The 14,886-nt window shown below is 41.9% G+C and overlaps 1 protein-coding gene across 1 annotated transcript; it reads left to right on the top strand.

Moving 5' to 3' along the window:
• The first annotated feature begins 2,120 nt into the window (after positions 1 to 2,120).
• On the top strand, positions 2,121 to 5,844 carry LOC120448741 (leucine-rich repeat-containing protein 15). The gene is made up of 2 exons (XM_039630920.1): positions 2,121 to 2,589; positions 3,066 to 5,844. The coding sequence occupies exon 2, from the start codon at positions 3,175 to 3,177 to the stop codon at positions 5,395 to 5,397; it is 2,223 nt and encodes a 740-aa protein (XP_039486854.1). The 5' UTR covers positions 2,121 to 2,589; positions 3,066 to 3,174; the 3' UTR covers positions 5,398 to 5,844.
• Positions 5,845 to 14,886: the final 9,042 nt, after the last annotated feature.

Below are 14,886 nucleotides of genomic sequence, written 5' to 3' on the forward strand. Positions count from 1 at the left end.
TTCGTTTCTTCCTCTAATTGTTTAAGTGCTTTTAGCGTTTGGCCAAACAATTTTCATATGCAGCTCGGACCGCACTGGCAGTGCAAACAAACCCTTTTAGTTACAAGAAAGCATAAAAATATGTCTGCACCTCGCCTTTATTTTAAGTTGTTGGATTTGGGTTTTATCGCTGGGAAATTCTCACACATTGTCACAAATTGAGAGGCTAGATTGAGGCTTTCCGATGTGTAACGTGAGAGCTGCGGCCCAAAAGCTTGTGGCACCTGTCTCGCCCAGCTTGTGGCACATATAAAAATAAAAACGCAAACTTCCGTCAGCTGCATGTGCAGCAATCACTGTGTTTTGGATCTGGTTTTTGAAAGGAAGCTCTACCTATAGTATGTAGAGCACTTTGGCAGTTAACGAGCCAACGCTTTTTTTTCTTACAAGCCGCTTTAATTGTTTATAATTATTGCCTTTGCATTAAATTTTATTATCATACTTCGCCAAAGTCATTCTCTAACAAGTCATCAAAAACTTTTTAAGGCCTTAAATTAAATTTCTGTTTGTTTTAATAACAAATATAAGGCTTTGGTCTGCTAGTTTATTATTTAAAAACGGTTTTATAACCCCTTCAATAATGTAAAAAATGTACCAAAAATTCTTTTTATTTACAAAAAAAAAATTGAATTTCAATTTTTGTTTAGCAACAGATTTGAAACCAAAAGAATATTTGCTAACAAAGTTCAGCAAATAACATATTTCTTCCAATAAATTGTAAATACGAGTTTTAAAATGCATTTCTAAAGGCTGAATTTGTCTCTGTTGTTCAGGGAAATTTCCCAGAACTACTTCTGTCATAAATTATTTATATGTATTTATTTCCTCTCAAAGGCAACAAATCAAATTCATAAAATGCAATGGCCAAGCAACTATTAACAGTTGCCTTGACTTTCAATACACAAAGATGCCTCAAATTTGGGTAATATAGTATACATTTAACAAGTTTACTTAATGGTTAGTTTATGGCAGAAAAGCAGTCGAAAAAGATTTCCATCTCTGTACGATAAATAAATTTTGTGTGCGAAATTCTCAGAGACGGAAATATGCCAGTTATGTCAGTGGGGCAGAGGGGCTTGGCTGGGGGGAAAATGTGGAGGAAAACCGCATGCCGTAAGGCCCGGAAAATGTGCCCCACCCCACACTCCCCAGATCCCGCTACATATGTTGGCACAAAGTTATGGCCATTTAAAGTTGATTTTCTTGTTGTCACAGTTGTTTTTTTTCCCCGTTCTTTTTCGTTTTCTTTTTTTTTGATTTTGCCGAGTTGTAAATAGTTGTTTGCTCTGCATGCCAAGAATGAGAAATGCATCTCAAATGTATCAGATGACACAATATTTTTGGGAAATACTCGACTGCAACACTTTCGTGTCCTAGACTCGCAGCAGATACAAAAATATCAATTTCAAGTGCGTCACTTTTGGACTGTAAACCGCACTAAAATGCTCCACTTAGGCCAGGACATGTCTGCAACCCATAAATATCCATCTAGCTCCTTTTCTGCGGAGGAGCATCTATTTTTTATGGGATCTTAATTATGCCACAGCACTTGAGCTGTTTTAGTTTTCTCTCCTTAGTTTTTCTTTTTTCGTTGACTATTTCAGTCCTAGTTCTAGGTTTTAAGGGCGACAGCATTTCGTCGAGGACGTGCGGCTCGTTCAACGGATGAGTTGCAATTGTCAGAGAGCGAGCCTTGCTACATGCAGCACGTATAGCCAGATAAATGAGTGGACATTTCGAGTGAAACTCGCGACACTGAGTTCTCCATCGCAAGAGGGAACTAGAGATATTGAGATACATATACATCCGACTCTCAAAACCAGTTCCGACTACTTGCTGGCGGGTTTATCTGAGAGAGAGGACGTCTTCGCAAGGCCGTCTCGCCTTAGCCACGCCGCTCTTTTTACCCAAAACCGATGCAGCTGCCTGCCACCACCACCACCACCACCACTACCACCAGCGGCACCACCATCTATACCGCTCAAACGGCTCTGTTACCGCTCTGTACCGCTCAACCACCCCGGCAGAACTGGGCAGCCGAGGTATCGTTTGTGCAGCAGGCACTTCGTAAAATCAGTGTAGTTCGTTGCCTCGTCGTGAGCGGTTGTCTGCCAGCTATATAGACCCAGTTGCGACTTAGTTCCTCTCTCTTACCAGAGTTGGTAACACGAAATACGTAAAAACCCAAACGGAAAACCGTCGAACGCCTAACAACAACTTGAAGCGTGCAGTCAAAGCGAACCATTGGATTATCGCGCACGTTTCACAAACAATCAGCAAACAAAATACAAAAAAACGAAACAGGCAACACAACAAACCAAATTTTTAATTTGAACAACACACATGTTTTAGTTGAGCAAATGTGACAAAACAGAAAATTGGCAATTCAAAATATTTTCCCAAAAGTGAAACAGTGAAAACGCAAACACATCACAAAATACAAACAAAACCCGAAACACTGCATTTTGCATTTTTGGTTCTGTTCATCAACGATTTGATCTGCTGAAAGCCAGAAATTGTTGCCAAACAATCATCAAAGAAAAACAATAGGTAAGTTTCACTTGTGGCATACAGTTTGCAATGCATAAAAGTGCTGAAACAGTGGACAATTGTGAAAATTAGGAAAAGTTTTTTGAAATAAAGTTAGGCTGCCAGAAACTATAAAAAAGGAAATATATTTAAAGAACATTGAAATAAAAAACTTGCTTTCGTTATCACCAAATTGACAAGTCTGAGTATAAAGTTAAATTAAAATATATAATCAGTTTGAAAATTCTAAAATGTGAATTTATTAAAACCCAAGCATTAGCAACTTAAAATATATTTTTCTAGAAAGCAATAAAAATAAAATATCTAAAAATATAGCTGAGATGAGATACTTGTGAAAACATAAAAATGCTTGCCAGAAGAACTCTGTAAATTTTAATCAATAGAAATAGTTCCACGAAAATAGGCTAATTAACCGAACTCACAGAAAAGACAGAAACTAATTTTGAAAATTTTTTCCCTCGTTTGTCTACCCGCAGCACTATGGAAAACTGAAAATCCCAACAACAACTCTCAAAGAATTGAAACAGCAGCACAGAGTGAAGCAAACTGAAAGACAGAAATCAAAAGAGAATCAGAGACCCCAAGATGCAGCGAAACATGATGATCGCCTTCGTGGGCATCTGGTGCATTTTGGCCAGCATTGGAGTGGAGCCTGCGGCGGGTTTGGCCAATTGCCCGCCCGGTTGTCAGTGCGATGATAATACCCTGGTGGTACAATGCGGCGAGGGCCAGCTGGACGTGCTGCCCATCGCTCTGAATCCCTCCATCCAGCGACTGGTGATCAAGAGCAACAAGATCAAGACCATCGACTCGTCCATCCAGTTCTACGCGGAGCTGACCTTCCTCGATCTGTCGTCGAATCACCTGATGACCATTCCCCAGCGCACCTTCGCCTACCAGAAGAAGCTGCAGGAGGTGCATCTGAATCACAACAAGATTGGCCAGATCAGCAACAAGACCTTCATTGGTCTGTCGGCAGTTACGGTCCTGAATCTGCGTGGCAACCAAATCTCGGAACTCCATCAGGGCACTTTCACTCCTCTCCTGAAGATCGAGGAGCTGAATCTGGGCGAGAATCGCATTGGCTATCTGGATCCCAAGGCTTTCGATGGACTCACCCAGTTGCGCATCCTCTATCTGGATGATAACGCCTTGACCACCGTTCCCGATCCCGTGATCTTCCAGGCCATGCCCAGTCTGGCTGAGCTGTTCCTTGGAATGAACACGCTGCAAAGCATTCAGGCTGGCGCCTTCCAGGACCTGAAAGGACTCACTCGCCTGGAGCTCAAGGGTGCCAGTCTACGCAACGTCTCCCACGACAGCTTCCTGGGCCTGCAGGAGTTGCGCATTCTCGATCTTTCCGATAATCGTCTGGATCGCATTCCCTCCGTGGGTCTCAGCAAGCTGGTTCGCCTGGAGCAGCTGTCCCTGGGTCAAAACGACTTCGAGGTGATCAGCGAAGGCGCCTTCATGGGCTTGAAGCAACTTAAACGCCTGGAGGTGAATGGAGCTCTTAAACTCAAGCGTGTGATGACCGGAGCCTTCAGCGATAATGGTAACCTAGAGTATCTGAATCTATCGTCCAACAAAATGCTCTTGGAGGTTCAAGAGGGTGCCCTCAGTGGACTGTCTCAACTGAAGCATGTGGTTCTCAAGGCCAATGCGTTGACTTCCTTGGCCGAAGGTTTGTTCCCGTGGAAGGATCTTCAGACTCTGGACCTCTCCGAAAATCCCTTGTCCTGCGACTGCCGCGTGATGTGGCTGCACAATCTGCTGGTTGCGAAGAATGCCAGTCAGGATGATGTTTCCGAACTGCTGTGTGAGTTCCCCGAACGTCTGCGCGGCGAATCCTTGCGCCATTTGAATCCCGCCATGATGGGATGCACCCATGCCGATCCTCGCAAGCAGGCCCTGATTGGAGCTCTCCTGGTGGGATCTGCTGCCACGATCACCGCCTTGGCTTTGGTTCTGTACCGCTGCCGTCATAAGATCCGCGAAACCATCAAGGGCGGTCTGTGGGGCAACTCGGCGCTGGGCCGCAAGGAGCGGGAATACCAGAAGACCTTCTGCGACGAGGACTACATGTCGCGCCATCAGCATCATCCCTGCTCCCTGGGCATCCACTCCACGTTCCCCAACACCTACACCGCACCTCATCATCCCGGAGCTACCCATCACTATGGCATGTGCCCGATGCCAGTCAATGATCTGGGCGCCATCGATCCTCAGCAGAAGTTCCAGCAGCTGGTGGTGCCCACTGCCACAATGGTCAGCGAGAAGAAACTGAATAACAACAAGGCTTTGGTGTCGCAGGGAGCAATCGACGACAGTGCCTCGTTTGTGCTGCACATGAAGTCGGCCACCATGGGTCGGGATGTGCATCAGCAGAATCCCCAGCTGAACCACTATACCAAGCCGCAGTTCCTCGCGGCCACGGCTACAGTGGGTGACTCCTGCTACTCGTACGCGGATGTGCCCATGGTGCATGGTGCCCCGTTGGGTGGACCAAATCAGCCGCAACTGCGACTGACCCAGGAGCACTTCAAGCAGCGTGAGATGTACGATCAGGAGATGGGCAGCGAGATCCTGGACCACAACTACATCTACAGCAATACCCACTACTCGATGCCGTTGGAGCAACTGGGTCGCAGCAAGACGCCCACGCCGCCACCGATGCCACCAGCTTTGCCCCTGCGCAATGGACTGTGTGCCACCACTGGACGCAGATCCTTCCAGCAGAAGTCCGCCTCCCAGAAGCAGCAGCAGCAGCAGCAGAACAACAACACACTGCGTCAGTTCACGCACTGATCCTCGACCTATCGACGCAGGCAGCTGAGCATCTATGCTTAGTAGTCCGCTGCCCAACACTGTGATGCCAAAACCCCCAAAAAGCCCACTAAAACCACTCCCTCCCCTCCAGAGACAATTAGCGTGTAGTTAGGCGTAAGGAAAACATTGTAGTAGCTGTAATCGAAATACAACCTAGGCATTAAGTCAGAGAAAATCTTGCCTTGTACATACTTAACTTTAAAGCACTCTTTCGAACCTATAGAACACTGAAGGATCTCCAATTCTATCAGCACTTTGCCAACACTCATGTTTTCCTTGTCCCCCTCCGAGCATAAGTTAATCGTAGTCTCTAAGATGAATTGTAAATGATATACGAGTTTAGATAAAGACAACAAAGCACTGAGAGTCAACGTAAGCTTAATTTTAACTTATTTAATTTATTGTTAAATGCAAAATCGAATCAGATGCAAACAACTATTTATGTATTAGTTAGAACAAGAAATTTATGCAAATTTAAGCGACAAAACAAAATATCAAACGAAAACAGAAAATATACGCAATGAAAACCAATCTCATTTGAAAACAAAAATACAACTGTGTGTGTTCATTCTGGCTCTTCATTTAGCAGATTTTCCTTTCAGCCGGCATACTGTGGAAATGCTGTGGAAATTTGCCTTTAATTATACATTTTCCCTGTGCACCGGCAACTTTTCCTCTGTGTCAATTTGTCTCGACATTTTCACTTTTTTTTCCACGAGCTCAAAACTTTTGACTTTCAATTCAATTAAAAGTAAGTTGAGGGCTTGCATGCCGTGCTCGGGGGAATAAAAAATGCAGCAAAATTAATATACTATTATTCAATAGTAACAAGCTTGGAAACTTTTGCAGACCCGACTCAAGCAGAGCGTGGCAAGTGGGTATAATTCTCAATTGAATGTGCAGGGAAACACATGTGTAACTACTATACATATGTAAGTACAAATATATATATGGATATATATATTAAGGTACGGCCACCCCTTCATTGTCACCTGCAATGCAGCTGTCGCCTGGCGGACCAGAAAGTTGCCAACTCACCGTCGAAGTTTGCCCCTGGGAACGCTCAAGAACCCTATTTTTCGTTGGTTTTTCTTTCTGCTCAATTTCAAGCCAAATCGAAACCTATTTAGACAATTACGAAAATAGAAATCATTTCAGAACTTCCAGCGAGCGAGCAATGTATGTACGGTAATAACAATAAATAAATAACAAAGGCAAATAGCGGCCAGAACCAAGCCTCCCAAATGGCCAACAATAAAGGCGGCGAAGAAAGAGTAAAGACCAGATACTCAACCTCTGACTGATTTCGCCGTTGGATTCCGGCGGCTGGCGGGGTATCCATCATCAAATTTCGATTAAAAGGCGCGTGTACTCGAGATTCCAGATTCCAAATTCGAGATTCAAGACTCGAGAACGAGAGAGAGAGCTGAGACTTGAGAGTCATTCGCACTATTGAAGCTTCATTAGGAGGCAAAGTAACGAAAACATTTTGATTTCGATCATTACAATTTCCTTTCATGGCCCCCAGTTGAGTGAAAGAGCTACCGAAGGGGCCGCTGGCAAGGGTTAGTGGATCAAGCCACGAAGCAAAAGCGAATGTAATCATTAATTCGCCTCAACACAGGCTCAGCCGCATCAGATACAGATACACGACGATATGGTCACAAAGATACGGACTCCAACACCGAGATACATTTACCGATTGTGAGCCCCCAAAACGGATTCTGAGTGAAGACTCGGAACATTGAAGCCCCAGCTACCCGAAGGCAATAATTATCGAACCGAAAGCCCGACTGGTCCACATGTACATATATATGGAATGGTAGACCATTGTGGCCCATCTGGCTGGGCGATTGTATGATGACCATGTTGAAAATGCTCATTAAAGGTACTTCAGAAATTAAAGCATTTCACAATTGTTCCAAAAGCGAGAGCAGCCCCCCGACCAGGTTTAGAGTTCAGAGAGATTGAGATTTCGTTTTCGATTCGGCCCGCCATTTATCAGATGTTGTTATCTATAGTTGGCTTTTGGTCTTCGTTCCGAAGCTCAATTAACGTGGTCTTGAATGTCTTTCTGAGGTCAAACTTGGGGGCGAAACCGATGATTTTTGGTTTGGTTTTAAAGGGAGAGAGAAAATAAAGAAAGGCTAGATTTAACACTTAAATTCATTCTTCTGTCTGCTTTCATAGAAGCTGGTAATTTCATTTTTCCGCTTCATAACGCAACTGCCACAATTACAAAGTGTTAACTTTGCCGGCTGGTTGCTTTAAAGAATACAAGGAAATATTCTAGTTTTTAAAAAGTAGGGCACTTCAGTTTTCAATGTGGTATGAAAGAAATATGTTTGATGCCTTAGATGATATGATTTCTTAATAATAAGAAAGAAATTGGTTTTTCATAGAAAAATAACTGCTTACAAGTTCTCCACGAATTAATGCCTCATCTTCGCATTAAGTTAGTCGGTTACGGATTCACTTATCACCTCATTTAGTCATGGTCGGCCGTCAAACCCGAGGCAGGTAACACGTAAAACTTAAGCCCGGGGCGTGAAGACACCCAGCCACAGATGGATTCAACCGCTCCTCCCTCCACACAAAACTCATAAAGTGCCCAGAGACAGTTTTCATTTGACAAAAATTTGTGTGCATCTTTTGGGTTTTTTGTTACACCTTACAATGGCCATAACACTGAGCCAAGCGCTCCTCCCTGGGCCTAAAACTGCACAGCTCTACCTCGGCGGACCCATGGATCCATGGACCAACCAATGGACCCATGCCGAGTGCTGTGAAATTTCTTAACAATAACCGAGGCCCAATTGTCCCGCTGCGAGGAGAAGACTGCGAAGAATACCGTGACGCTAGGCCCATGCTGTGAGCTCAGGGGCTTGGTTCTCCTGCTCGACTCGCATTAATTTCTCATCATTTGGCATTGGCAGGCAGTCGGTTAGGGAACGTAAGGAAAGCGAAGGGAAGGGAAGGGAAGGGCAGGGATGGGTCTCAGGGAAGGGACTACCAACTGCGTATTAATGGAAATGTTATAAGAGATTAGCAGGCATCCGCACCGAGAGATACAAAGGTGTCCAAGAACACACTGGCTACAAACTGGTTACAATTGCAACCGTTTTTGTGCGCTTAATGCGAATTTGTATGCTACGTCCCATACGAATGCCATTTGCAAACCCGAAAGATACTGACTGTGTAACTCGGGCGTGATCTACCTAAAAACTCAACTCATTATGGTCAATCATTGCAGTCGCTGTGAATGTGTATATGGATATTCGTGGCCCCTCGGAATTGTGCAAGACTTTCCCAACAATCGAGTGGTAATCAATCTGACAAGCTACCGCTTTTCGGGCAATTGTTTTCTCCGATTGTGTTTCCCTACATGGGGCTGAAAATGAGGTCGTTGGGAAATATCTTCCAGGCAGTAGATAACAAAGCAGGAAACGGTTTAAGGTTGCAACAATGTTTGCAAGGATCACACAGATCGGATAACTATATCGGATTGCAAGAGTTATCTTTAATGCATTCAATAATGATTAATGATTTCGTACAGCATCATTAACTTATTTATGACGACGCAGAGATAATATATTATGTGTATTTAAGATATGTATATGGCACTTTGCTGTTGCTGAAAGTCCAAAACTCATTAACCTACCTCCATTTATGGACCAATCCCAACATCGTTGCTCCCGATGTGTTGCACACTCTTAAAATAGATTAATTTTCCCTCAAGTGCCAGAGCACTCGTAAATGCAATTTCTGTTGAACAAAAATCGCGTAAAAGGGAAAAATCAAGCGGCTAGCAGCCACTGCAGCACCAACTCAAGCGACAGCATTTTTAATTAAATAATTATTATAATTGTTGTTGTAGCTTAAGAAGATTTTCATTTTCAGATTTTTTATTTTTTTCGCACATTTCGCCCATGTGAGAACGACGCATAAAAATTAAAAAACATGTATAAATGCTCGGTTGTGTGTGCGTGTGTGTATAATTATGTCAAAATATAAGACCCGCAAAGTAAACGAAATTTCCCAACAGCGAATGTGTGTGTGTGTATGTGGGTGGGCAAGTGCATTCGCAACTTTTGCAATAATATTTTAAATTAAAATAAAATGAAAGGAAAAAGAAGGGGGTCAATGGGAAAGCCGATTGTATGAGTACTCTTTATGGTTATGAATATTTTAAGTCCATGTACAAAGATGTTATTAATATATTTTGCACATGTGAGTATTTTGTGCAAATGTTTTTTTATCTTTAAAATTGTTGAAGCATTTAAGTCGAGAAAATGTAATGAAGATATGAAAATACTGTGTTGTATTGTATTTTAATTTTTAGATGGAACACAGACGTATTTTATTAATCAGAATAGGGGACTATAGAAAGTATTCTATAAAAGGATTAATATCGTGAAGTTTCCTAAACTTAAGTCTATTTCCAAGGATGTTTTAAGTATTGATTGTAAATTGGTATGTTTTTAGTATTATACCTAAATTAATTTTTGTACAATGTGTATATAAATTTTCTATTAACAGGAAAGAAAGCGTATTAAATGAGTGTTGAAGCCATTGATCGAGTGTATACCCTTCGACTTGGCCCTACTCGGTAAATAAAGGCGTGTAAATCTGCCACGAGTCCTGTGCAACCTCCCACCATTTCGATGGCCGGTTGCTGTGGCAAGTTGCAACCTCAACGACTGACAAACAGTAAACAGAAATCGGAAAACAGCAGCAGACACGTCGAGGAATCATGCGCTACTCATGGGAAAACGCAATGGGAACTTCTGTTTCGAATGGGCCAACCTGCACGCAATAATGCTAAATTGTTTTTCAATTATTTTATAGGTTATGGTAATATTTATTTTAATTGAAAACAAATACGAGCAAGTGCAGACTCCAGTACCAGACCTCGGGCACTGGCAATTTCGAAGCTCTTATATTCTGCGCTGTTTTTTGGCGAGAATATTGGATGTCGTTCGAAGAAGGCAAAAAATTGGATTCATGTGCATCATTTAAGGGATACAAATAAATGTATAAAACACAGTGCAAAAATGCAACATCAGTTGATTGTTTTTCAAGGCTATAACGAACCTTTATCAGCTACATGCAGAGTGCGTTTAATGTGCACTTTTATTTTTTGATGCAAACGCACATTTTTGTTCATTTGGCCTAGACCCGGGAGCTATTAATAACTGAGTTAATTTTTGCGGGTTTTCCGGCAAGAAATAGAACAAAAAAATAGCCAAATTTTAAAGTAATTTAGTACTTCGTTACTGCCAAATTGAATGATAGTTCGTTTATATTTCTGAAAATATCAGTAATAATTCGGGAAACAAGCGACGAGGAAATCGATTTTTGACCCGCTGCACAAAATGCATTTCCAGTTAGGAATTTCGTCGTGTTTTCCAGCATTTTCCGCTTGGGTAAACAGGCTAAATATACATATTTCAGACCGCACAATTTGTGGTCCCTGGTCAATCAACAAATCGTAGTTGCAACGACAGCAGTCAGATTTCTAACGGATTTCAAGCAAGCCCAGTGTTTTGCCAGTAAACAAAAAAACGGCGTAAACTCAAAACTGAAAACTCAAAAGCTACACTTACTCATAGGAATTATCATAAAGAACATAACATTCCGCCATTTAAGAGGATACGTGTGCTGAAATACCAACGAGCCAGCCTGTAGCGGAATCCGGACTCAGAACCAAACCGACCCAAACTCAAACTCAAACCCATTCCCAAAAACCCAACCCAGTCGCTCGATTTAAAACTCAGCACCCACTCTGCAGAACTCGTCTCGTTTCGTGTGTTGGCAGCATTAGGAGAAGTTGCAATTAAAACTCATTTTCGTTGAAAACGCAATTTTCCAGCGTGAATTCCATTTGGTGAACAAAGTTTTTCTGCACCCCGCCCAAGCTGATGATAAGCTGAAATGAATTTTAAACAGTATTCATCGAGGCATTATCTCGGTCTCGGGTCTGGCAACTGAGGGGATATTTGGCGCGAGTTGTTGGGTTCTCTAAGGCCATGGATACAAGTAGTTGACCTGCGATTGCTTTTTTAAAAATATGTACTAAACGCTTTCTAGTTTAATGCTCCTATTGTTTTTTATGGAATTTTCTAGTTTAATGCACCTATTATTTTTTATGGAATTTAGTAAAGCATAAAGCATACAATTTTTGGAATATTTTAATTAGTGTGATTTATGTTGTATAATTATAATTAAATGGATTATTTACGTGATTAATTTTGTATTATCATAAGTACGCGGATAAGTAAATGTGCACTTAAATGCAACATTTGCGTTGAATATCTATGAAATTAGCAAATGTCCGAAACATTTAAATTGAATTAATTAATTGGATAGGAACTTTTAGTAGCGTATCTGTATTATACTTTTTGGCATTTGAGCATTCGGGGCTGCTCCATTTGGAGGCTTCGTGTACTTTTGAAACGAATTTCAAATGCATCACAATGAATTTCAATAATACGGCATATAGAGCGATGACCTGGAGCAGTACCCCCGAAAATTCACAACTCCTCGCCGGCCAAATTCAATTATGAGTGGAGTCCATTCAGTCTGGTTTGCCTGGTTTTCCCAACTGTTTTCCGCACACTCTGTTGATTGACGACTGCATTTTGGAAAATGCCGTGCGAATTGTTTTGTGTGTGTTATCTCGACTGACATCAAAGTGCAACATTGTTGAATGCCAATGCACCAACAGCACGGCACAGCACAGCACAGTCAGCAGTGTGATGAGTTTTTAAATTTGTTATTAAACGTTTTTGGTCGATTTGAATTTAGATGAAATTGCCATGCCCATCCTTCTTTCACTCCACTCCACGCCACACCACTCTTTCTAAATTTGCCTGTATCTGTGTGCATTTTTTCTGCCTCTGATTTTTCATCTCGCCGTGGAGTGGGAGGAGGGTCAAAGGTGGCTCGGACCCGATTTGGCGTTTCAAATTCTATAAATTTGTATTTTGTTTGACCGTTGTACGCATATTGGCAAATTGAGTTTTGAGCGGGTCGATTGAACTCTTGCTTTTTGCACATTTTCCCCTTTTTGGCCTGCTTTCGATTTGTTTGATTTTCCCGCAGTTTTCCTCTCTTTCACGCGGTGTCTCTAGTTGGCCTTTGGCAAATATCATTAAAATATTGTTGATACAATTTTGGTCGATTGTCTCTGTGGCTGATTGAATTTTTAAATAGCCAGCGGTTTCGTTTTTGCGCTATGAGTATATACCGCGAAAAGTTAGAAAAATTCATATTTTTTGAGAATGTTTATATAGCTCCTATGCGCATACAGATTGTCAGAAAATGATGTGTGTTTTAATTTATGGCACTGGATTAAGCAGTGTCTATATCTTGTTGCATTTCAGGGGTAAAAGATAAACTATCCCACTCGCTGATAAGCTGTAGCCTGATAATAATATCGCTTATTTTTGAGTTGCCCTCACCAAAAAAGCTGATAAATTAACTACACCTGCCATCGTTTAACCAGGCCCTAAAACCTTCAGAATAGTCAAAGACCCTTTAATTATCTTCTCAAACTGCCTAACACTTTCAAGTTCAAAATGACCAACAAATTAATTGCCCAGCGAAGAATTCCAACGAACCGAAAGCCCAAAGAAACCACAACACTTTGACAAAAGCCGACCACCAATTTTTAAAGAAGTATTTAGAAATCAATAGAATCACATTTATTTAAGCCAAGAAAATCCCAATCGAAACTCCATTATGTTGCCAAAAAAATAAATGGGGGAGAAAAGGTAAAAGAATTCAAAGAAGAAACAGCGTGACAGATTATGCAAACTAATTACACAAAATTAGTTGAGATTTATGCCCCGAAAAAGTTCCGAAAAGCCCAAAAGAGTTTTAATACTCCCAGCGCCGTTCACCTCACCGCATTTATTAATCAATTCAATTTTTGCCGCTCGGCGTGAGCTTGAATTTTGTTGTTTTGTGTTTTGGAAGTTGGAGGAGCATTGGAGCATTGGAGCATTGGAAACCCGTTTGACAAATAGTGTGACATAATATCAGGGTGGGGGAATGTAGAGGAGCAGGGTCAGCTTGAGGTCCATGTCTCCCTTTTGGGTCTTACAAATTTGTATGATGTAGAGCTTAATTGGTGATTAACCACCTGTAGATTGGACTGCATTTCCACGGACCAACTCGGCGAGAGAAAGAAAAGTCGTGCCAGGCCGGGCCCCGAAATGAAGACGATGCCATGTCTCTGGAAACCCCCGACCACAGCCCCAAACTAAAACTTAAACTCAAATCCATACCCAAACCCAAACCCAAGTCCAGAGCCAGTCTCCTTGCAGGCGAATGTCACTGCTGGACTAGTTCTCCACAGAACAAGATTTATGGTATACAAGACTCGGTTGGCCCGATGTTGCTGTCAGCGGCAGAGAAATGCTGAAACGGGGAAGGGATCGGCGAGGAGGAGTAGTGGTGGGGGGTTTGGAGTTTTCCATGGAAATTGCTGCACTCGCCTTGGAGTCTTTGGGAAAATAATTCATTTCGATTTGTCAATGAAGCGCTTAGATTATCTCTCTATTAATTATCGTTTATGGTTTGTTTGTTCGTTAGTTCGCCACGGGGCTTGGCTTCTTATCTATGGGGGCGTCAAAGAACACGCTCTGTGTCGAGAACGGTTCCCATGAACTTTCCGTCGAGATAACAGCCAGAGTTTGTTCCATTTCACCTGGCGGTGAGCCACCACCCGCTCACTTAAATGGAAGGCAAATTGGCCAGACCAAATATTGTGGCACTACCAATCGAGATCTATCTCTGGTGCCTGGTGCTCATCCCGAGCCTCCACTATTAGAATGCTAATATAAACATGAAAACTGAAACTTATTACAAAACCCATTAGTTTCTCTGGTTTTTGGTTTACTTTTTTCTTTGTCCTCTACTAGTTTGCCCAGTCCGTTGGGTTGATTGCCTCCCAAAACATTTATAACGTTTTGGGTGTCCTCACACATTTGTTGCACTTTCTCAATTTTAAGGTCCCTGTGACTTATCTTCGAGATGAGCCAGGCTTATAAAATATTATACTTTCTGAGCGGTTAGGTACTTAACTGAAAGGCATTAAATAAATATGTATTACAAACCAAACGCTGATAACAACAAATAACTCTAAGGATTAAGCTGAGATAGGAAAAATTTAGATTTTCAAACATGCTACATATTTCGTGTTTATAGTAAGAACTTATCTCGCAGCAGACCAATAATCTTGAAAATAAGCGTGAAATTAATTTATTTTTATATTTTTAAATATATTTTAGAACTACTTTCTGATACGTTCCAGAAAAGAGTCTTCGTTATTCGCCATTCTGCCAAGCGGACTGGATTTTCCTTCCTCCGATTTCTTTTTCTTTTGCGGTTACATGTGAACCGATGCCCGTTGGCGCTTTTCCTGGGTTTTCCTGCGCTATCCAACGACCAATCAATGCCAAA

The sequence above is a fragment of the Drosophila santomea genome, chromosome 3L, assembly GCF_016746245.2.
Source record: "Drosophila santomea strain STO CAGO 1482 chromosome 3L, Prin_Dsan_1.1, whole genome shotgun sequence".
Taxonomy (NCBI): Eukaryota; Metazoa; Arthropoda; class Insecta; order Diptera; family Drosophilidae; genus Drosophila; species Drosophila santomea.